Source organism: Opisthocomus hoazin, chromosome 1 (assembly GCF_030867145.1).
Source record: "Opisthocomus hoazin isolate bOpiHoa1 chromosome 1, bOpiHoa1.hap1, whole genome shotgun sequence".
Taxonomy (NCBI): Eukaryota; Metazoa; Chordata; class Aves; order Opisthocomiformes; family Opisthocomidae; genus Opisthocomus; species Opisthocomus hoazin.
Genome location: NC_134414.1, coordinates 27,658,414 through 27,682,815, shown reverse-complemented (window position 1 = coordinate 27,682,815; position 24,402 = coordinate 27,658,414). Strand labels below are relative to the sequence as shown.

Genomic DNA, 24,402 nt, shown 5'->3' with positions numbered 1-24,402 from the left:
CAGGAGAAATATTGAACATCTGAATCCTGGATGATACTAATAAACTAATAATTGCAGAGGTTTTAAATACTTAGTTAAATGGCTCACTTAATATCCTAAAGGTTTGGGGTTTTTATTGCGTGTTGGTGTTTTCAGATATGTACATCCCTGCTTTCTGTTTCAGACAGAAGAACGGTGCTGTTCGCAAGGTCTCGCTAGAGAAAGCTTAGGACAGATAGGTTTTTATTTTTTTTCTGCTTAAACTGGTTGTTACCCATTCAGATGCTCATAACTGATTACAAATAAATTTTCTGTGCTGAAGGGCTTTTTTGTTTCCCCAGGTCATCAGAGGAAAGTAGCCACATTTCTTGTTCTTGGAACAAACATACTTAATGAGGTCCCTGTAATCTTGTGCCTTTGTTCTCGGTGCTTGGTGTTGACAGAAGTAACCTAGAGGATTCAGCCGATGGTAGAAGAAGAGTAGCGAGCGCTTACCCAGCAGCCAGACGCGGTGTTTGCCGTTGTCTTTGGGGTTAGCACCTTGATAACAGAGCATGCTCAAGGCTGAAGAGGGTAGGTAATACAATAACTGTAAATGCTGCTTTCTGAGGAAGAGAACCAGCGGTACCACTCTGCGGAGGCTGGCGGTGGTGGGGAGGAGTTACCGAAGCCTCCGGAGCTCTCCAGGACAGCTGCGGTTTGCTCACGAGCAGCTGGTATGTGCCTGTAAACCAGCTGAGCCTGCACATGTATCGGACTGAAGTCTTCCCTTGTGTCTTCTAGAAAACTGTTCGCAAACAACCCGCTATTTCTGGAGGGGAATACCATGGTTAGGTAGATCAATTCTCCTTTTAAAGTAAAACAAGACCTGCGGAGAGTCATTGCTGGAAAGAACCTCCCTGTTCCTCGGCCGTGGTCTCCTGTGAGCTCCAGCAGTTAAATAATCCTCTTGGTGGAAACCCTGCCTGATTCTCGGCACCGATAGGTCAAACTGGACCACTACAGGAATGTTTGGTCTGAGGTCAGGTATTGCTGACACTTTTGCTCGACTCTGTCTCCCCATGATCTTTAAAAGTCAGGACTTGCTGAGGGGTAGTGAGCGGTGAAATTGCAGTGGTTCCCTGCAAGGGAACTGGGCTGCACTGGCATCGCTGTCAAAACGAAAAGCATTTCCTAGGGCTCTAACCTTCACGTAGACGCTCCATGTAGAGGGAAAGAAGGCTTTTCCTCTTACAAACAAAATAAACAGGGACTGGTTTTGGAGAGAACTTGGGTGTTCAGAAGTGGTAGTTACGATATCTTGAATGCCAAGTGAAGCTGTACTGATTTTACGGTTGTATCTGAAGTTGGTCCTGAAAGGAGCTGCGGTTGCAGCCACCTACTTTCTAGGTTGGCTCTCTAATTTGAAACTGGCTTAACTAAATGCAGAGGCAGCGTTCATCCCTTCTGCCGTGCTTTCAACCCTCACACTGGCTCTAGCACGATGTTGAGCTTATTTAATGAAACGTTTCTGTCCAGGCAGACGGGCCCCTAGAAACCTGAAGTAACTGCTATCGAGTGGCTGAAAAGGTTTCTGCAGCTTAATTAGGGTGATGCTGGCACTGCTGACACCGAGCCCCTTTACAGCTCCCTTTATCGGTGTAACAAGACCGGCGTGAAGGTGAAAAGGCTGAGTAATACCTGGGTTCAGGCTTGCCACGAAGCGGGAAGATAGGTTTGAATGACGCTGCCGGAAGAGGAGCCAGGCGGACTGCGGCTGCAGCGTGTGGTTCTCTAGGTGGGTGACAAGCTGAGTTTGAAGCGAGCCTTCCCTAGTTTGTGCTAGCCTAAGGGCTAAACCTGCTGGTTAGAGCAAGTGTTCCCGCTCTGCCTTCCCGGCTGTGCCTGAATAAAGGGATCAAGCCAATACGCTGCGTCGGGTTATAATACGTTGTTCCATACTGAGTCTGTAACAGAGACATGGCAAAACACAAAGGTGGTTGTTAATACAAGAGGTCATTAATTTTCACCATGTACAGGCTCTGCCAGGAGTAGCTGGCCAGGTACAGGCTTTTAGGACGCAAATATACCAATCATTTTATTAATAACAGTAAAATGCCACATATTTTCAAACAGCGTTCCCTCGTTACATTCTTTAGCTTACTGTCACGCTGTTTGTTACTACAGACTACATCACATCTTTTTAGGCTGCCCTAGAAGAAAATACAGCGTGTGTGACATTTTACTTTAGGAGGCTGCGATAGACATTATTTTAGCCCCGAAGTCCACTGAGGGGCGTTTTAGAAATGAGCTAGTCCAAGGCGGTGCGTAAATGTGGGTGTTTATCAATAAACTGTTCACCAGACTTTGCTACTGGATTGTACCCTACATCTGAAAAGCATGTTGAGATTGTATTAATTTACTCTAGAATAGGCTCACTTTATAACAACACCATCCTTTATTCCAAAATAACGTAGACAAGCTCTCAGATTTTCTTCCAATGTTTGAGTAAAAAAATTGGGAAAAGTGAATCTCTGAAGGGTTTTTATTCTTTTGCAGAAGTTGTCTTATATTTTTGTGTGTGTTGTGCCCCGGCTTTTCTTTTGACAGTATTTCAAGCAGAAAAACAAAGATGGATTTTTTTTTTCCCCCAACGAATTTGCTATTAAGAATGAAGGTCAGATTGCTCTCACGGCTGCTTTGTGCTGTTGAAAAATACAGCGTGGCTTCCGCGTCAGGAGCACCCTGTTCTGACATCCGTCTTGCTGAAGCGGCTGCTATTAGGGGTGACCCGCAGGAGAGACAAGCCTTCCCTTTTGCCACCTTATGACGGAATAAAAGACTTGAGCTGTAAATTAGCTTCATCTACCTGTTTGCTACACCAGAAGCTCGAGCCTTCCCTGCAGCAGGAGCGCTCGAGCTCAAGCTAAGCGGCGAGACGGCGGAGCAGCAGGGAGCGAGAAGACGGGCAAGCGTGGGGTTTTTAACTATACCTTTTACATCTTGCTTAAATTGTTAAAACACCTTTGACTTAAATGACAGGCATTTGGCACAAAGGGAGTTCGTCCTAAGGCTTCCAGCAGCCTTTTGTCGGTTAAGGCGACAAAAAAACTCCAACTGCGCATTTCTGACCTGCCGAAAGTTCTTCACTAAAACCAGGAAAGACGGAACGCTGTGGCTGGGATGCCTGGAAAGGACCCGGCTCCACGCACGCCGTGCAGCAGCGAGAGGCCACCAATCTTGCTCTTTGCAAGACGCCCTTCAAAAATTTAGGCTTCTCCGGGGGAAACCAAGGACATTTCCGGTGAAGTTTGGCGAGTGCCTTTGTTACTGAGACCGGGAACGACGTTTCCGAAGAAACTCAGCAGCTCTGTGATTTCCATTCTGTGGTTCTGTGAAATGTCTGGGACAAAACGCCAGCCGAGGCGCGACATCCCTGACACCCCCCTGCTCCTTCACAAGCTGAGCCGCAAGAAAGCAATGCGAATAATGCCCTTCTGGGAATAAAGTCTCCCTCGTCGAAGTGCTGGCGTTGACCACACTCTTCCTCGGCCTGCCCAAGGGGAAAACGCCCGTCGCCTAAACTGACGCCAGCCAGCGACACGACAGACGATGCTTGCAGCAGTGCGGGGGTACGGACGGCAGTGGGGGGGCCCCCAGCAACCCCTCCTCGCTGCTGGCTCGCTCCTGGTGCCGAGGAGATGTCTGGCGCGAAATCTGCCGGGATGAACAGCGGTGCTGAGAGGCTGGCAGGCTCCTGCCCGCAGCTGCATGGTGCAGAGCGTAAGTCGTGGGTCTCTGCGGGGCGAGGGGCTGCAGACAGGGATGCAAAGGGAGCGGGGCGGTGGGCTGCAGGCAGGGATCACGGGCACTGGCCCTGTGAAGGCTCAGCTATGTGGTAAAAAGCAAAATCATGGCGCTCTTTTTATGAGGGGGGGGGGGGGGGAAACCCTCTCAGATTTGCATGGTGATGATTCCTAGAAGAGATAACTTTCTTGCAAAACATGCATTAGTAAATGATTGAATAACAGTGACTCACGTTTTATTGCCAGACTCGACTGTAGCGGCGCTTACGCTCGCTTTATTCCTGCTGACACGCGTTTCCACTGATGCCTTCCAGCGCGGAAGATGCGACGGACAAGCGCGATATTGTAAAACCGATACTGGAAAATGCAGGTGAGGATCGATCACGGCCTGAGCCCCTGGGCACGGGAGCGGCTTTGAACGGCACGTTTTGGGGACAGGAGGGCTTGGTTTTTCCGTGGATGGCAAAGAGCTGGTGGGTGTCTGCTCGTGGGGGTTGGCAGATGCAGCACCCGGCCGGTGCTGGCCGGGGCTGGGTCCGTGCTCCCAAGGATGGACAGGAGGGTTTTCCTGCTGCCCTGATGTCATTCCCATGGAGGCTGAGGACAGCAGGGTGCTCGGGGACACCCACCAAAGCACCCCTAACACCAGGAGCAGCTCCTGCCTTCCACGGACCCACAAAATGGGGGGAAAAACCTTCACGCCGGTGCTGCCTTGGGGTGCAGCATCCCCAGGCTGTGCTCCCAACCAGGATCGGTGTCCCTGGCCTGCTGTTCCCGACACCTCTCTTTGAGTCTGCTGTTCCTGCTGACGTGGGTTTTTCTTTCCATCTGAACCATTTAACACGACTTGGGAGCACAATGGAGCTGTGATTTTTTCCGAAGCCGCCAGCCTGCAGGAAACAGAAGGTCTCTGAATAAAAGGGAGGCTCTTGTTACAACTTCCCTCTTATTTACTGCTCCCAGTAGCAGAGAAGTAAAAAGACAATGAATGAAATGGAGGATTAATCACGCGTAGCGCTGAAATAGAAACACGGAGACTGCAAGTCCCAGAGCTCCGCTCCGAGCGACGGCTCGTACCTGCGGCCTACAGAAACCTCACAGCGCCGAAACGTCTCGGGTTTTAACGAGAACGGGCCAAAGGCAGGGGAGACTCGACAGGCGGTTTTTCAAAGGCAACCGTGCGAAATGTGAATTCACATCAAGTTGATATCCCCAGTGCTTAATCAATAGCCCATGACTTTCGGAGAGGAAACTCTCCTTTTTTCCCATTTTTCTGCATTAATTTTAAACCAATAAAAGTTCAGGACAACTCCACTGTCCCACAGAAGACTTCTAAAAATGCTTCAGAGAGAAACTACTGCGCTGCTCGGTGTGTAGCTCTGCTCCTAAAACGGGCTGTGGGGATTAGGCTTGCGTTCTTTTTCTGTTGCTTTTGGGTTGGTATCCAAGCACCGACAGGTCACTAATTGCGTTCCTTATTCATTTTTATTTTTCCAGTTAGACATTTGCCCGTATTTGATTTCCAGCTGTAGATTTAGGGTATTCACACCAGCCTTTGCAAAGGCGTTGAGCACCTCCAGTTAATTGGTAATCAATTAACCTTGGGAGAAGCTGCGGCAGAGCCGCAAGCAGGCTGTTTGCGTGAGGCCAATTACGCGCATATGGGCTTGTGAAGGTCTTTAGCAGAGCAAAACTCATGAAAATGCAAACACAGGGGTGTGTAACACAATTCTCGTTGGCTGAAAGGTCTTTAATAAAAAGTTGGTTTGCGTATCTAAATATCCGCGCCTGGCAGGTAAGTACTGTTGATTTTTCTGGCCTTTGGATGCTGCATTTATTGTGAGGGTTGAGGCGAAATGGAGAAGATCGTGGTAAAACTGATAGGCAAGTTGCTACAGATTCTTACTCACAAACTCAAACAAAACTCTTAAGTGGTTCCTTTTAGAAAATGTACATGAAAAAGTTAATGAAAGTTTATTTTAAATGTACATGAAAAAGTTAATGAAAGTTTATTTGCAATAATGAAATTGAAGCGACCTAAGTCTGAAAATACTGCGACACGCCTGTAAGTGACTGTAAAAAACCAGAGCATGCGATATAATTAAGCTAAAATGCAAACCCAGCCGATCTGTGTTTATACAAGACTTGGAGGATTCTATGAATAAAAGTCTAGGTAGCCAGAGCTGCCCTGCTGCCGGCCCCTCCATGCCTGGCCTGGGGGTTTTCCAGCTTCCACGGCTGGACGCCTTTCGCTTTCGCTTTCTGCTGTGCAGGACGTGCCGGACCGGTTGCAGCAACCTCCATCAGTTCTGAACACTGTTTGCGTGAAAAATCGTTTAAAACACTTTCTTTTTAACATTAGAAGAGATTTTAATACTACTTCTAAACCATGCTGGTGCTGCATCGAACTAGTGGGTGCTCTCCTTTTAAATGCCCTTCCTAAATACTTTCTAAGAGGGGCAAGAGGCGCCTGCATTAACTTCTCAGCTGCAGCTCCCATGTTTCAATGCTGTCCAGGAGGAGAAGGGTCACCCCCGCAGTCCCACCGCCCCGAGCACCCCACGCTCGCAGCCTCAGCTCCAGAAGCTCGATTTGCTGGCCATTCCCTGGTGAGGAAGAAGATGTGGGGGAGAGCTGCCTGGGGTCTCTGGTCACGGTATGAGTGCTTCCCAGACAGGTCCTTCGTTGCTTGACTTCGATTTTGTTTATTTTAGGGTTATTAGTAATAAAGAGCTCCTGAGCAACCCCAATTCGGACAGTCTTCAGAGATCCAAGAAAGCTGGAGAGGGACTTTTTACAAGCGCACGTAGTGACAGGACAAGGGGTAACGGCTTACACCTCACCGCTCAAAGTTCAGGGCACTTGCTAGAAGGGGGTGTGCATGCTCCGGGGCAGGCCGAGGGGGAGCGCGGGGAGAGGGGCGCGGGCTGCTGCCCCCCATCCCAGCCGCCTGCGCCTCTCCCCGCGGGGAAGCCGCGAGGGATGCGAGCTGCGCGCGGCGGCGGCTCCCCGGCATTCCGGGTGTTTGATCCAAGGAAATCGCCAGCGAGCCAGGAAATGTCGAGTTGACATCATGGGCAGGATTTTTTTAAAAGCCCTGAAAATGAGCTTGTTAAAGCCCGTTTCTCTGCAGCACGATCCCAGCTGCTTTCGTTTTTGCTTTGCATTTTGACTTTACGGGAACAGGCAGAGAAATCCTCCCCCCGGACACCGCTTTACTTTTCCCTCCCTTTGCTTCACCGGGGTTTTGGTGGCCCCGGCACTTGGTGCAGCTGGAGGAGGGGGTCCCTGCTTCTGCTGGGCCCCTGTGGAGGGGAAGCTGCGTGGGGTGCCCGTGGGGAGCATCCCCTCCCGTCACATCACCCCGGCCGGGATGGGCATTGGGCCCGTGGGGCACGACTTGCCCGCAGCGGGAAAGGACAGAGGGGACGGCGAGGGAGTGGAGCCGCCAGCCCCTTCCCCGGGCGTCTGCTCGCATCCGGGTGGTGGGCACCCCGGGCAGCGACAAGCAGGCACCAGAACTTGGTAGCAGAACTGCGCCTCGTTATCCCACTCACTTGGCAACACTGTTGAGGAGCACCCAGCCGAGTACGTGACCCACACATGTTTCATTTCTTTTACAGTCTCTGTTTTGATATATGCTTGGATATGTTTTTATAAAATGAAGATTTATTGGAACCTGGAATTTTACGGTTTTAAGGTTCAATTGAGTCCAGATTGTGAGTTTCTCCTTTTGGAAGAGGAGGAGAAGGTTTAAAGGAGCCCAAAGAATTGCATTCCGCCTGTGGCACTCGTGAAACTCTAGGCCAAGGCTGACACCTTTTCGCTTCACTTCTACTACAATGTCAAAGCAGAAATTTACCATCAAATGTTATGTCTTCCATATGCGATGCCCTGCTGCAGACACCGATCGCGGCAATTGTGTCGGGCTGCTTTCTTCTAAGTCATTATCAGTGCCGTAAGGAAGGCAGGACTCGGTGCAGGATCCGAGGAAGAACCGCAAGTCAGCACAAACTCCAGCCATGCATAGTTAATGACGATGTGTCTTCGCTCACAAACGTGCGCTTGCGCTCTCGGTTTTTCTTGTAAAAGCACAGCGGTGCCTTTGCTGCCTACAACGCTCCGGAAAGCAGCGTATTTGTAAAACACATCTAGAGCTGCAGGGGTGTCTATTAAACGCATTCCATGTATTTATATGACATTAAGCATAAACCAAAGTATTTTCTTGGATGCTAAACATAGCTCAGTAAAGAATAACATTGCTTCAGAAGAAAACTCCGAAAATCCTGAAGTTTGCTCTGGGGAATCTGCCCGGAGAGGTGGTGAATGCCCCATCCCTGGAAATATTCAGGGTCGGGTCGGCTGGAGCTCTGAGGGGACAATCTTTTTAGCAAGGCTTGTTGTGATAAGACAAGGAGTAATGGCTTTAAACTAAGGGAGGGTAGATTTAGACTGGATATAAGGAAGAAATTTTTTACAATGAGGGTGGTGAAACACTGGAACGGGTTGCTCGGGGAGGTGGTGGAGGCCCCATCCCTGCAAACACTCAAGGCCAGGTTGGACGGGGCTCTGAGCAACCTGGTCTAGTTGGAGATGTCCCTGACTATGGCAAGGGGTTGGGCTAGATGATCTCTAAAGGTCCATTCCAACCCAAAGCATTCTATGATCCAGTTGAAGATGTCCCTGCTCACTGGAGGGGGCTGGAGTAGATGACCTTTAAAGGTCCCCTCCAGCCCACACCCTTCTGTGATTCTATGAAGTGACTCCATCGCCTCCCACGAAGTTCTCTTGCCTTCGCATCAGGCCAGAGGCGAGCAGTGCTGCAGCGTTTGAGTAAGAGAAGGTCCTACGGGTGCAGGTCCAGTGGCCTGCAGAAGCTGAAGCGTTTGTCATCCACAAGCAGCATGGCAAGAAAATAACGAAATGCTGTTTTTCTGCTTTGCTACCTGTGTCAAATGGCCCCGAGTGCTCCGGTAGGAAGCGACCAGCCTCTGAGGAAACAGAGCCCGAGTGCAGCTCTCTGGTTACCACGATGTAAGTAAACAAACAGGTTTATCACAAGTGACGAGGGCATTGTGCCAATTTCAGTTAAAATAATAAAAGGAAAAAAAACAACCAACCCCAAACCAACAAATTATTGCAGCACGAGGAAAGTCCTGAATGAAAATGATTGTTCATGTAAACAGCAGAAATATATCTTGTCATAAACCCAGGCCTCCGCATCTGCTTCACCACCAGAGGATTCTTTATAAACAGCCTCTTTAATTTTATCTAACAGCCTGTTCGCAGACATGCAGTCCAAAAATACATCTCCTTTTCCTCCGCACACTATCCTGAGCTTGGCAGGGCACCAAACATGAGGTTCAGCTCCTAGTTCAAAAAAGCCCTTCTTTAAGCATTGACTCCGAGCTTGATTTAATAAAAACTCTGTCCGGCTTCCTCGGGGGAGCCCTAATGGGATGCAGAGCCCTGCACCTCTCGGGGGCTGCTCCAGACCTGCTCCGCGGTGGGCAGAAAGATTGTTTTGTGGTGAAACGCAATTACTGTGCAATGAAGTTGGGGAACAGGCTGGTGTTTTCCAGGGTGTCTTCTCCCAGGGTTACAGAGCTTCGCTTTCAGCCGTGCCATCCTCTGAAATCGGGAGTGAGCGGGCAGCACAGGATGAGCAGATCAAAATCACAGAATGTTCGGGGTTGGAAGGGACCTCTGTGGGTCATCTAGTCCAACCCCCCTGCCGAAGCAGGGTCACCTACACCAGGCTGCACAGGACCTTGTCCAGGCGGGTCTTGAATATCTCCAGAGAAGGAGACTCCACAACCTCCCTGGGCAGCCTGTTCCAGTGCTCCGTCACCCTCAGAGGGAAGAAGTTCTTCCTCATGTTCAGACGGAACTTCCTGTGCTTCAGTTTGTGCCCATTGCCCCTTGTCCTGTCGCTGGGCACCACTGAAAAGAGTCTGGCCCCATCCTCCTGACACCCACCCTTAAGATACTTATAGGCATTTATAAGGTCCCCTCTCAGCCTTCTCTTCTTCAGGCTGAACAATCCCAGTTCCCTCAGCCTCTCCTCATAGGAGAGATGCTCCAGTCCCCTCATCATCCTTGTAGCCCTCCGCTGGACTCTCTCCAGTAGGTCCTCATCTTTCTTGAACTGGGGAGCCCAGAACTGGACGCAGTACTCCAGATGGGGCCTCACTAGGGCAGAGTAGAGGGGAGGAGAACCTCCCTCGACCTGCTGCCCACACTCTTCTTAGTGCATCCCGGGATACCATTGGCCTTCTTGGCCAGAAGCTGCAGCGAGGGGTGCGCTCGTGCCACCGGTACCCCGAGGGATGCCCCGGTGCCGCTGGTATCCAGACCCTTCTTCTGCCGACCCTGCCATCCCCCAGCAACAGGGAGAAAAGCATCAAAGCCCCTGAAATGGCTTCCAGCACCCGACTGCCCGGGGAAAAGATGCATCCACCATGTCCCCAGTGTGGCACCGCACTGCCGAGCGTTTGTAGGTGCTCATGAAGGAAAGAGCGGGCATTTTCCAAAACAGAGGGTTGTTACAGTGGGGTTTGTTCCCAAAGGGTCCCCCCGACACTGGCAGCAGGACAACCACCTTCCCGCCTCTTGACGCTGATGATCCCAAGCGCAACACTGATTTTTCTGGCTGCTGCTTGCCTGGGGAAGCTGGGAGGGATATTGGCTGCCTTTTAAAGCCAGGGCAAAAATGAGTGGGGTCACCCTAGAAGACAAAATACCTCCCCACTGCGAGGGCTGCGCCAAATTACGGGCCCAAACTTCCGAAAAAATTAGTGTGAGAAACACCACGGAACGTCACGTTCACCGCAATGCAGAACTTCGTGCTGATTAGCTGGATAATTGAAAACATTTAAGAATTATCCCATTTGACAAACTGAGGAGTGGATTTTAAGCCTCGGAATTTGCGGTGATAAAGAAATAGTAATGGCCTGGCACATCTTGATGTCCAGTGGAAGAGGAATGTTTAATAGTTTCTCCTTATGGTTTAGCTGTTTATTTAAATTACTTGGAAGCTAAACCAGCAGCAAACATTAACCAGTACTGTTGGGGGGGGGGGGGGGTTAATAGCAATCAGATTTTATTTAGCATTGCAGCAAAGGATTAAATGGAGTAAAATAAAAGAGGGGGGTGTTTCCCAAGTGTTCAGCGAGGCAGATCCCATTGCCAAGATGTGGAGGAGAATCAGCAGAAACGCCCCCAGAGCCCATCCAGCCGCTTGGTCGTGCTAACGGAGGCAAATGAGCAGTGCAGGCGTGACCGAAAGGGAACCCCTGCTTCTGGCAAAGGACACTGCAGGTCCATAGTGACGGAGGGACCCTCCTGCCTGGTGCGGAGGGTGCTGGTGGCACCCTGGCCTTTGCCGTCACCTCTCCGGAGGGATTTTTCCGGCTGGTCCTTGCGGCTGTGCCAGGGCAGCTCAAGACCCTTGTGCTGCTTGGCCTCAGTCCCCAGCAGCGCTTGTCCCCCGCTGTAGGGAGGGACTCGGGGCTTGCTGGGGGGGACCCTTCACCTTGTGCTGCAGCAGCCCCTGGGCATCCCCCCTCTAGTCAGGCACCGAATTTCACTTTGCAAGGAGCACCGGCGTTCATCAGATGATGCCTCACTGGTGTGTACTTGGCTGATGCCTTTCACCTGAATTTCAGCTGAATGTATGGAGAAACAAATTGAAGACAGTTAATTGAAAGGGCGAAGCATGTCTAGCTGCCATGCTGCCCAGCTGTGATGCACAGATCCTTCCTCTAGTGTACTACAGCAGGAATGCGATTCAGTTTTAAATTCAACAGCGTATATTGGAAATCTTTCCATTCTGTAAATCAGATTTCAGAACGTATTTTATTTATATACACATCCACTCATTAGCTGTATCAAAATGCTAACGGTACCTGTGCACACTCTGCAGGAGTTCCTGACATAACAAAATTTCACATCTCTAGCACAGGTTCACATAACCCCAGCTGGGGGTACACATGGATCTTCCTGGCATCCCTTTTTTTGCCAGTCCCATGGCTGGCGGGGTCAAATGGAAAAGCCACTTTTCAGTGAAGAGGCCCAGAGAGATGCGGTGGGCAGGGGAGCAGGATGTGGGTGAGCACAGGCACCGCTGCCCAGGTGCATTGTGGATCCACCATCTTTGGAGAGTTCCCAAAGTCAGCTGGATGAGGCCCTGGAAAGCCCCATCCCTCTCCAAAGCCCTCTCAGCCCCGGTTACTCCACCTGGAGCTCGCAGGCAGTGACAATCTGGCTCCGAGCATCTTGGCGTTTCACGCACGAGAAGCCCCTCGGACCCTCCTCACGCAGAGATGCTAAAAGCCCTCTTCCAGCAAAGCCCAAAGCCTGGAGGAGCCAGCTCACCCCTGCTTAGCTGACGCTGTGGTAGGAAGGAGGGTAGTAAGGAGGCTTGAAAAGGTCATGCCAAGGTTGCAGTTTCCAGATCAGCATGAAGGAACTGGATGCCTCAACGCCTTCCAGCTTAAACACTCGGTCTTGACTGTTAACAATTCCTTTACCTAATCAAGGAGAATTAGAGGGAGGGACCTGTTAATACCTGTGGAAAAACTTTTTGTCTGTGGTGGCTGTTCTTTCCCATGGGTTGCTGGTGCAAAATAGCGGCTTCTGGGCAGCCTAAGGAAATGTGGCCATAACAGCTGCAAAAGCAGAGGAGGGGAGACACAACCTCAGATGAAGCGGGGAGAGTAAACAGAGAAAGAACAGTTCTGAAACATCCATAGGTTTCCTGGATTCGTCTCCCTCCTTTCCCAGCATTTTGCTGAGCACTACAGGATTCAAGCAATTATTATTTTAAGAAGTCTTTTGGCTTTTCTGCCTGCTAAAATAGCCATCACTTGTAAATTGAAGGCATCGCTGTCCTATCTGGTCTGCAGCCAGAGGGGCTGGAAGCAATAGAAGAAGTGTGAACTTTCTCCTTCATCTCAGAGAACATTAACTTCAAAGCCTGGCCGTAAAATTTCAGATGTAATGACTATTTGTCCAAAGCAGCAACACATCAGCTTGATCAGTGACTGAAAGGTATAAAACACAGGGGTTACATTTGCTCAACACTTGTGAAAAATACGTGGTTATAGTTGGGTGCGGGAGGGGGGGTGGGTAAACTATTACTGAATTATTTGGGCAGGGAGGCCCCAGCGGCAGAGTTAAGGCTATCAGGGGTTGCTGTAGGCCCAGCACTGAGTGGTTTCTGTCCTCGAGGAGCTGGGCTGCCGTGCCAGAGCATGCCCCAGTGTGCCTTCAGGTGCAGACCTTCGTCACCGAGCGGGACCTTCCGCACTGCTCCGATGCTTTTCCCAGCGAACTATGGGAGAAAACTTCTCTCCTTTCAGCTGCTCAGGCAAAGAGTTTAGGACCACCAGCACTTTCTCTGGTGTCCTTGCTCAAGCTGCGTGAGCACTGACCATAGGAGAAGCCCCCCTTGGGCGCAGCCGCCCTGGCCCCTGAGCATCGCTGAGCTCCAGGGCGTGAGGTCCCCGGGGGCTGAGCCCAGACAGCCCAGCAGTGCTGGCACAGCCGGGCAGGCACGCTCAGAGAGGTCAGACAGCTTCAATGAGATTCCCCATGTACATCCCCCCTTTTTTTTTTTATCACACTTTCTGTTATTCTGTCGAAAATTCACTGGAAAAACAGAGTAAGGATGTCTTTTTGTTTCCAAGGCTTGGATATGAGGAATCTGGAGGGAAGAAAATTTATATTATGTGATTTTTTTCCCCAGGGTAACCACTGCACATGCTTTTGCTGAGAACATCCCTTCTCCCCGCAGCCTTTAGGGCTTGTGTGAGGAGCCCAGGCCCCGTCCTCTTCCTGGGCGGTGGGTCCTTGTGCACAGCATACAGCGCTTGGGGAGAGCACTTTGTAGGATTAATCAATTATTTGGTGAAAGTGTTTTTAAAAGAAGTAATTGGGAAGACTTGCTACTAGGCACTGGCTCCTGCTTGCTGGGGTTCTGGGGCCGGGGGCTGTGGTCCTGCCTGAGGACAGAGAGTTCTGGGGCCTGTGCGATTCCTGCCTGAGGACAGAGAGAAGGAAGTGCCGGATTAAGAAGAGAGATTGTGGAACATCCGTAACATCTTCTGCCCACACCTTTTTTGAAGCAGCCCTGCATGAGCAAGCGAGAGCCCAGGAGAGCTGTGTCATCCTTGTGGGAGATCCAGGCTCGCTGCGGGGCAGCTCCATGTGGGATGGGGGATGGAGGGCTGCCATTGCCTTGCTTTCCCCCTGCTCTGTGTTGGTGTGTCCTCTCCTCCCTCTGCCAGGCATTGGAATACCTCTGTAGGGAACCAAGGAGCAAAACTGAACCCTCCATGCTTAAGGTCCCCAAATCCCTAATCCCAAAGACAACCGTGGGCAAAGAGGCAAGAAGCAAAGGCAGAAACTCCTCTCCTTACACCAGTTGGCATCTCCCAAAATGTGGTGTGACAGGCAGCAGGACCTCGAGCCAGCGTGGCAGCAGGAGGCACTGGCAGGGGAGGCAGCACTGCTGCAGGGGTGGCAATGGCATGCCCCAGGGTGTAGGCAGGAAGCAAGAGAAACAGGTAATCTTAAGGAAAAATTAGCTAATTTAACATGTCTTGCTCCTCAGTCTTTGGTACACCCTCTCTGCTCCATTCGGTGTCACAACCATGGGCGTCCTCTGCAGTGGGCATTTTTCGGAGTGGATGGAGCAGGTGGGGTGCACCCATGTCCCTCACAACACAGGTGGTGTTGGGAGGAGACGGCGGCTGGGCTGGAGCAGATTATACCTGCCCCTGGCTGTGCTCTGACCTCCAGGAGGTGATTCACCAGGTGGCCATCCCCTCTCTCCCTTTGTTGTCCCAAACCGAGACCTTCCCAGCACTCTGCGGGGGTGGCCACGGAGGGCTGGAGCTGGGGCTGGCAGTGGGGATTGAGGTGGCATACTGGACACGTAAAGCGCAACCATGTGCTGAATCTATCTCCCTCCTCCTCATGGCACGTCACCTTATGCCCCACTCACTTGGTCCCTGTGGAGACCCCAGGGATAAGGACAGCTAATGGGGGGTAGTGGTGGGGCAAGAGGAGCAACGGGGAGGGCAGATAAGTAATTGCTTTTAAGGGGCAGCTGTGTTTACCCAGGTAAAACCAGTGCAATGCCAGCAGGTCCCACATTCAGAAGATCCACAAGGGTGTTGCTGAGGTCCCACATTCAGAAGATCTGCAAGGGTGTTTCTGGAGCACCGTGCTCAACTTCCCCTGTAAGTCTGCTGTTTGAGGGAGGGCAGCTGGCTGCGTGCCACCTTTTTCTGCTTTCACAGGGGGGAACCCTCACCTCTGCTTTGTAGGTGTGTCGTGTATTGAAGTCTGGTCTTTGCAAAGGGATCCACCACAGCAATCCCCTTCCCATGCCTGGAGACCCATGTTCTGTCTTCACTGGATCAGGTCCTGGGCTTCAAAGCACATGGGGAGCAGGGACCTGTTTTATTACACGGTCATAAAGCGATGGCCTTGCTCTGATTCTGTATAAATAATAAATAGTAGTTATATTTGTAAATGGAGGCCTGCCAGAGACTTTGAAACATGTGGTCTACTCTGAAAAAGGAAGAAGAAAACAAGAATCGTGACAGATTTCTACCTGGCTGTGCAGCTGTGCTGAAAAAGCCCTGCGGATCAAAGGGAACCGGCTCCTGTTCTCCCCAGGTGCTGCAACGCTTTGCCTGTTGGACCAGATATCGGCTATCAGGCAGCAACGCCACGAAGAGCACAAACGTGCACTTTGCTCTTCAGATGCTATGCAAGCCAGGAGGATGCCAGATTAGATTTAGGGAAGCATACACGGATGTGTTGCCTTCTCTGGCCTTGCACTGTTCCTTAAAATCCTCCATTGCTCTGGACGAAGGGGGAAAGCAGGGCTGTGGACAACCACAGCTGTAAAAGCATAATTGCAGTTGCTGTCTGAGAGCTGCTTCGTGGTTCTGATTGTCCTTCAGGCCTGCAGCGAGTGACTGCAGTACAAAGGGAGAGTATTTTGGGGAAGGGATACAGTATATGAACAGCTCCGCAGAAGGACTGGAAAAAAACACCTCTAACCTTTCGGTGTTTACATCTCAGTGAAGGAAAAGACGCTCTGAGGCACAAGCAGAAGTTCAGACTGAAGCCCAGTTTTCCCCACTCTGGGATTTCAGGCACTTGGAAAGCATTGCTGAGGCAAAATCCTATACCACGGCTTACCCTAAAGGATGAGATGCCACCATAGCTTGGCTTTCCACCTAGTCACCGTCCAGAATTACACCACCAGTCCACTGACAGCAAATCCCACCAGTTCACTTCATATGTTCAAAGGGCTGTTCAGCATCTGGGGAGGTGATGGGAAGGTGACAGCAGTGAAGTCTCATGTCAGCGCTGGGAACAACCGTGTTTCAGCAAAACCTCCCTCTAAACCCTGTACGCTGCGTAACAGATGGTACATCTGTTTCTGTTTCTAGCATGCTCTCACTAATCACTTTTTAAGAATCCAGCATTCAGGGTTAATCAACATGAGCTGAATTACAGTAAAGGTTCCTACAGCAATGGGAAAACCCTGAGCAACTGCCTTCCCTCAGGTTATCACCTTGGCTAGCGCAGTTTATCCTCTGCCTGAATTCTGCCCAAAGCCCCATGATCCCTGCAAAGCCAGGTCTTCTCTCCAAAGAGCTTCTGCCTCTTCTGGATCCTTGTCTGTTTGACAAGGCAGATCTGCCAATAATTGATTTTTCTCTTCAGCTGTCAAACTAAAACCTCAGTAAACACAATACAGGTCAAAACCCCAAACCCTCACAGGAATGGAAGGGTGCATCCCAGAGAGACCTTGCCTTCAGCTGCAAGGCTTAGAAAGAAAAGCTATCGTCCACTGTGCTCCACTGCTGGTGACGTAGGCTCAAAGCACAGAATGGGCAAGTTCAAACCTTTCTATTTCTCATAGAGAAAAAGGTTTTAAATAAAGGTTTCCTAGAAACAGTATTGCACCCAGTGTGCCGGGCAGCACTAGAGACACGATGGGGCTGGAGCACAGCAAAGCAGGAGAATGGCGTAGCCTGGCCGTGCCTACGCTGCTCGGTAACAACAGGCCAGGGCGGAGTGGCACTGCAGGGCTCACGGGCACCGTGCCCATGAGCTTGCTCTCTGAGGGGAAAATTTCTCTTGGAAACAGCTGCTTGGAGAGATCCAAACCCAAGCCTTAGAGTTAGCAGAGGGTCCAGCGGAGAATCGGCAGAAGCCCAGGACTGGAGTTCATCCCCTCTTTGCTGGCAATGTAGACATGCCCATCAGATATGTCTATGCTGTTAGAAACAAGTCCCCAGCTGACCTGTGGGTCCTCGTCCTTGACTGTCCCCATGATGCTGGTCAACACCTGCCTATGATCTCCTCTGAAGTCGGACAAGTAGCACTGCTGTGGGCATAGCTACTCCTGGGGCAGCTTTCAACAGTGGCATGGGCAAGCTCTGTCTCCCTTCTCTCATGATGCTCCTCCAGCATTGTCCCACCAGCCTTTCTGTCCTCCAGCTCTCCTGAATGCTCTCATGCCTCAGCCTAGGGCATGAAACACACCCTGACTGTTTCACATGATGGAAACCCAACACTGGTGAGTTACAGTGTTGTCTTCATTATTCTGGGCATTTTGAGCTGGGATGAAAAAAAACCAAACCAAACAAAAATACTAGTTCTCTCTTAGGTCCATAAGCACAACGCACAAGGCCAAGGTGAGCTGGAGTCAACTGCCATGTCATGCAGCCAAGGCCACCCTACCTTACGTGGGCTGGCCCTGAGCAGTGTGGACACAACCGCTCCCAGCCACTACCTCCGGCTCCCAGGCAAGCTCTTTGGGGAAGGTGACTTAGCTACGTAGATATTCCTGCTCTATCTGGTCCAATAAACTGTAAATAATTTATACAACATTATATCCTGGGCAGGAAGATTAGGAGAGCCCTGCTGCAGGCTGTCCCACAGCCTATGCTTTGGTCACAGTCTTAAGACATTGCACATGTCAGTTAAATCCTTGCTCCGGCTGAGGCGGAGAGGGTGTTCAAGCCTCTTGTCCCAGTGTGACTTGTCTGGGCTTTCTTGTGAGATGACCTTCAGAAAAGTCATAGAATCATAGAAAGTTTTGGGTCGGAAGGGACCCCTAGAGGTCATCTAGTCCAACCCCCCCGCAGCGAGCAGGGACACCGCTAACTAGATCAGGTTGCTCAGAGCCCTGTCCAACCTGGTCTTGAATGTTTCCAGGGATGGGGCCTCCACTACCTCTCTGGGCAACCCGTTCCAGTGTTTCACCACCCTCATTGTAAAGAATTTCTTCCTTATATCCAGCCTAAACCTACCTTGTTTTAGTTTAAAACCATTACCCCTCGTCCTGTCACTGCTGCCTCTACTAAAAAGATTGTCCCCATCTTTCCTATAGGCTCCCTTTAAGTACTGAAAGGCTGCAATCAGGTCTCCCCCACAGCCTTCTCTTCTCCAGGCTGAACAAGCCCAACTCTCTCAGCCTGTCGAAATGTTTCTCTTCAGAAATATCAAAGCAAGCCATTGTGATGTTTCTAATTTTATGGGTTAAATTTGATGTACGGATTACACACCGACTGGCAGATAGTCTTGGTTAACCAGAACCTGCACTTTTTAGTGAATAAACAAACTGTTCTTCAGAAATCATCGGCTCTGCTTGGACCCCGCTTCCCACTGGCAGAGGAGAGGGCAGGGAGGTTGTAGGTAATGCTCAGTGTATGGATCAGCTCTGCTCTGGCTCTGCTCTGCCAGCGTTTCTGCTTGGAGACACCGAGGATCTTCAGTAGTCTCCATCTCTTGCTGCGGGCAGCTTTTTCCTCAGCCACACCTCTCCTGCTGCCATCAGAATGGCAAGAGTAAAGAGTTGGTTAGCGAACTTAACTTCCATATTGAGGATTTTTAGCTACTATCATTGGTGTTTCTATGTCCTTGCTTTCAGGACACAAAATCCTTATGATCCCATCAGGTTATATCATCTGTTATATTTTAAACACCTTCTTGGGGACAGGTACAAACACAGCAACGTTAATTTTTATTATCAGGACATGGCAATGGGTCTCCACGGGAGCCTTAGCTGAGAACAGAATCACCGAATCACAGAATCACTGAATTGTAGGGTTTGGGAGGGGCCTCAGCAGGCTGCACAGGACCATGTCCAGATGGGTCTTGAATATCTCCAAAGAAGGAGACTCCACAACCCCTCTGGGCATCCTGTTCCAGTGCTCCGTCACCCTCAGAGGGAAGAAGTTCTTCCTCATGTTCAGACGGAACTTCCTGTGCTTCAGTTTGTGCCCATTGCCCCTTGTCCTGTTGCTGGGCACCAGTGAAAAGAGTTTGGCCCCATCCTTCTGACACACACCCTTCAGATATTTATAAGCATTGATAAGGTCCCCTTGCAGCCTTCTCTTCTTCAGGCTGAACAAGCCCAGCTCCCTCAGCCTTTCCTCACAGGAGAGATGCTCCAGCCCCCTCATCATCTTTGTAGCCCTCCGCTGGACTCTCTCCAGTAGCTCCTCATCTTTCTTGAGCTGGGGAGCCTAGCACTGGATGCAGTGCTCCAGATGGGGCCTCACTAGGGCAGAGTAGAGGGGGAGGAGAACCTCTCTTGACCTGCTGGCCACACTCTTAATGCACCCCAGGATGCCATTGGCCTTCTTGGCAACCAGGGCACACTGCTGGCTCACAGTTAACAGAGAACGGCCACATGTCCTCTGAGGACACATCACTTGGCCCTGAATTTTTGCTGCCTCTGCCACCGTATGCACCAGCATCAGTCAGCATGGTCCCACAAAGCCCCATGGAGCCATTACAGGCCGTTAAAATGGCAGCCTTGGCACCTGTAGGGCAAGCACTGCCTGGAGGGGGAGAAGCTGTGCGTTTGTGGTTGTGTTCCTTTCAAAGCTGATTCATTTTAACAGGAGTTTCACGGTGCGCAGCTGGCAGCGGCGGCCAGCAGACATGGCAATGTCCAGGCTGTGCTTCGAGATCTTCAGGAAGCTTCTGGGACTGGTGAGGGACTCCCAGAGCCTTTTGGGGACCACCTGGGTGCTGCTGTGGTTTAGGATGCTGCAGCCTCCAATGAGGGCTGGCCAGCCTCTGTCGTGCCAGTGGCCTTGACCCTGGTTGAGCTCCCCAAGGAGGGTACAGGTCTGCAGGGCTGGGGCTGAGGGACACTGGGGACCTCTTGCCAGGGCTGAGGAGATCACAGAATCATAGAATCATAGAAAGTTTTGGGTCGGAAGGGACCCCTAGAGGTCATCTAGTCCGACCCCCCCGCAGTGAACAGGGACACCACTAACTAGATCAGGTTGCTCAGAGCCCTGTCCAACCTGGTCTTGAATGTTTCCAGAGATGGGCTGCTTGGCTGCCCCAGCCACCCAGCAGCACTGGGAGGAGGCAGCAACTGGCAGGAGTGGAAGAGTCCCTTTTGTGGGGGATAGAGGCCCACATCTGCTCACCCAGCCTGTCATCTAAGGATGTTTGCTGGTTGCTCTGGTCCTGCTCTTCCATGAAGCCACCAATGATGTGGCTGGGGGAAACCTGGAGTACATCAAGAGTGGCTACATGTCTCTAGGGGCAAGGACCAAGGGCATGGGGTCCTAGCTGTTCTTCTGCTCAATCCTTCTGTTGATGAGAAGGGGCTTCAGGAGGAGTGGACTAATCCTGCAGTGCAACTGATGGTTGTGCAGCTACTATTGACAACTGGGATTTGGTTTTTATGATTGTGGGAGCCTCTTTGAGGATCAGCGACTGCTGGGGAGAGACAGGAATCCACCTCACCTCATCGGACAAAAGTGGGCCAGCAGGCAGGCCAACGTGGTGGGGAGAGCTTCAAACTAGGAACAATGGGGGAGGGAGCAGGTGACCCATCATCAAGTGAGGAAGTGATGGACCAGGTTGACAAGGAAAGGGTTCAGTGTGATGTGGACAGGAGAGACATCATAAACAAACAAAATGGGGCTGAAGTGAGGCAACCTCAAGAGTACGCACACAGATAAGGAATTGCCTGTGGAAGAGCTTTATGGCAGAAGCTCTCATAGTGCTTCTGGGAAATCAACACGACTGGGTGCCTCTTCAAAGTGCCTGTACACTAGTGCACACAGCATGGAGAACAAACAGGAGAAATTACAAGTCTGCGTGCCATTGCAGGGGTACAGTCTCACTGGGATCGTGAGTCATGGTGGGATAGCTCACTGGTATGGATGCTGCCAGGGATGGATACAGGTGCTACAGGAAGGATAGGCTGAGAAGGTGAAGGCATAAATTCCACTGGTCTGAGGGAACCATGGGAATGCATGGAGCTCTAACTAGGATGGGTGATGAGCCAGCTGAGAGCTCATGGGTCAGGATTAGTGGGCAGACAAACACAGGTGACGTTGTGGATGTCTGCTATGGACCACCTGATCAGAAATAAGTAGTTGAGGCCTTCTTGAGGCAACTGGAAGAAGGCTCATGTTTGCAGGCCCATGAGGACATGGGAGATCTCATCAGTATGTTTAAAAACCTGATGTTGAGGGAGAGTAAAGAAGATAGAGCCAGGGTCTTCTCAGTGGTGCCCAGTGACACGACAAGAAGGAATGAGCACAAACTGAAATACTTTTTTACTGTGAGGGTGGCTGAACATCTGAAGAGGTTGCCCAGAAAGGTTGTAGAGTGTCTGTCCTTGAAGATACTCAAAACCTGACTAGACGTGGTCCTGGTCAACCTGCTTTTACTGACCCTGCTTGAGCAGGGAGCTTGACCTAGGCGATCTCCAGGGGTCCCTTCCAACCTCAACCATGCTATGAGTCTGTGGGATTTGCTTATATCTCCAGCACACATCACAGCTCTTTTCAAGTATTCCATCAATTCTCACCTCAGCACAGGAAATTTGGCTTTGAACCCCAACAGCACATTGAACCTTTACCAAACCTGTGAGGCCAGAGTTTCAGGAGTGCTTTGAGAACCTAACAAACCAAGGAAGTACAAAATGTGCTGTGCAAGCCAGATGTTTCTACTGCAACAGTTACTCAAACAAAACCACTTGCTGTTGGGACAGAATGGAGGCGAGTCAGTGTGATTCAAGTTTTTAGACTCAATTTGTAAAATGTCAGAAGGAGTTACTTAGTGCCACCCAGTGTTGGCAGCTAGAAAAAGGAAGGTTAAATATGGTTACAACTGGGTGTAGTCTAATGAGTAGTCTAATGAAACAGGAAAAAAAATCCCTGCTCTTGCTGTCTGTATCAGGGGTGAGTAATTCCACAGAAGCTGTGCAGCACTGAGGTCCAGGAGACAGCTGCCCTGCAGCCGAAAGGCGGCTTAGCTGTCGTTAAAAAAAAATCTTCCACTTCTTATAGTCACTGTTCAAAGCAGGCAATCAGTTTGAGATGTAGATGGCCTCTTTTGTCACAAGACTCGCTCCTCTAGTCTGGCATCAGTTGAGAGAAAGTTGTGCTGACTTTTCTAGTTAGATGTTCAGGAATTTAAATGAGAAACAACTATATAAGAGGTGTCTCCTTCCTAGGGTAAGTAGGGTACAGTTAAAACATTACCTGTTTCCCCCTTTATCTCAGATGCTGCACATGACCTGCCTTTTCCCTGAAGCCTTTTAAATTATACAGGATCTCATACACATCAGACATGGAAAGAAATACTCTCGCAGTTATGATCTTTGGATGACTGAATGACTGAACTTACGCTTTCGTCCTTCAAAGGACTATATAAAGCCGGTTAAGTGTCATGGTCCCATTTAACAGACATGGAAAGGGAGGTGTTGAGCAGGCTCAATCCTCCCCATCGCAGCGGAGAGCTGGGTCCTGGCCAGGAGGAGATGGAGGGGACACGGAGCTCAGAACCCAAGTGGGAAAGAGGGGAAGGGGAAAGCAAGGCACTGGAGATGCCTCAGACCCACCAGACATTTGAGGGGTGAGGGGATCCCAGGGTTGTGGTTTCACCTGCAGTGGCCATGGCAGAGGAATCCTCCTCCCAGCATTTTGGGCTCCTTTACTCTGCCCTGAAGTAGTCCCGTTGCCCAGAGAAAAAAAGACAACAGCGGTTTGAGTGGTTCTCTGCCCGTTCTTTATTTCAGCCCCTACAAGACAGAGGGCCAAGGAGAGCTGACGAAGGAGTTTATCTCGGATGGATACAACAAAAAACCAACAGCAGAGTGGAGGGTGGTTGCCCTCTGAAGCAACCTCACGTCCATGAGGTCCCATGCCAGTTATCTGTGTTTCTGGGTGGAGGAGTCCCCACTGGCATTTTTACTTTTTTCTCCCACCCATGGAGCTGTCTCCCAGCCACCGAGCGGATCCCTTGGATTTGTGCCTGCTGACAACAAGCTTCTTTTCTCACTTACCTTTCACCGAGCACTGGGAAACAGGCCAGGCGGTGCGGCCGCAGGTCACATACCGAAAAATCCTCTTCAAGGGCCAATACACTCGGGGTGTTTTTTTCTTTTCTTGCCAGTCCTGTGAGGTTCTTGCAGGTCCTGGGAGCTGGGCTGGTTCTGCTGGCTCCTGTAGGAGGACCTCCACGGTCATTAATCACATCTGCATGTCTCACTAGGGCCCCACATGTCCTAGGTGCTCTCCACAGCTATGAGATTCCCAGTCCTCCTCCCACAGAGCTCACCGTTTAAAACCCAAGGCAGAAAATCACTAATTCCTGTGATGACTGCTCAGCTCACGCCTCAGGAATTCATCAAAAAGAGAATTCTCCCAAAGAGGGGCCGCGGGACACAGTGAGCACAGAAAGAGTTGGGTGGAGGAAGGAGACCAGACAAATACAGCATTCATGGAAAAAAAAATATCCATGTGCTTCCCCCTAGTTCGGAAGGTTTACAAAGTAATGAGAGACAGTCCCTGCTCCAGAGGTTTTACAGTCCCAGCGATCAGGATGAAATAGCAGGAAGGGGAAAGGCAGGAGCAGGATATCTGGGAGTCCCTGCGTTACACAGAGCAACTCCACTCAGTTTGCAGGTCCAAGGCGTTTCTACGCCTATAAATAAACTGGGGACGTTAATGATGCCATTAATCTCCGTTGGCTGCTGTCCCAGCTGTTTTCAGTGGCGAGGTTACCTTGCCTCTCCCAGCAAAAGTGGGTCCTGAGGGGAGGGTCGGGCGAGTGGCAGGGACGGACGCTGCGTGCCCAGGGCCAGGGCCACTGACCTGGGCGGAAGGACGCTGCCGCCGTCCCTGGCATCGCACCGGGAGGAGGTGTCCCAAGCACCAGCTCTCCTGGCTCCCAGCCTGGAGGGAAACACACCAAACCAGTCAGGTAATAAATGATGGGAAAAAGCAGAGTGCTGCTGGCTGCAGAGGGAAGCGTGTGACTGGTCCTGCCTGAAGCCCCCACAGCAGAGATGTCTTCTTCATCTCCTGCAAGGAGATGCCCCCCATGGAGACGGAGACCCTCTGCTCCCCCTGGAAGCCTGCTCCCTCACCTCTGCCTTTCCAAGGACAGAAAGTGGGGGGGCCATGAGCGATGGAAGAGGGGGCAGCCCAGGAGGGGACAGGCCAGGAGTCCCAGCACACCAGCCTAGGGCAGGGAGTGGCTGGTGTGCAGGTCCCTGGAGAGAACAAGGTCTGCCCTGAGAAAGCTTCTTGCCCATCACTCACACCAATAGTGCAGAGAG

The 24,402-nt window shown here is 50.9% G+C and overlaps 1 protein-coding gene across 1 annotated transcript in view; it reads right to left on the bottom strand.

The window, feature by feature from the left end:
- Nucleotides 1–133: 133 nt before the first annotated feature.
- The window catches only part of LOC142360899 (uncharacterized), an 88,691-nt gene continuing 64,422 nt past the window's right edge, over nt 134–24,402 (bottom strand). The window contains exons 5-6 of the mRNA XM_075417396.1: nt 3,998–4,654; nt 134–1,925 (exon numbers count right to left, since the gene is read on the bottom strand). Of these exons, the coding sequence (XP_075273511.1) occupies nt 1,877–1,925; nt 3,998–4,654 (706 nt within the window). The 3' untranslated portion in view covers nt 134–1,876. The remainder of the gene's footprint in view (nt 1,926–3,997; nt 4,655–24,402) is intronic.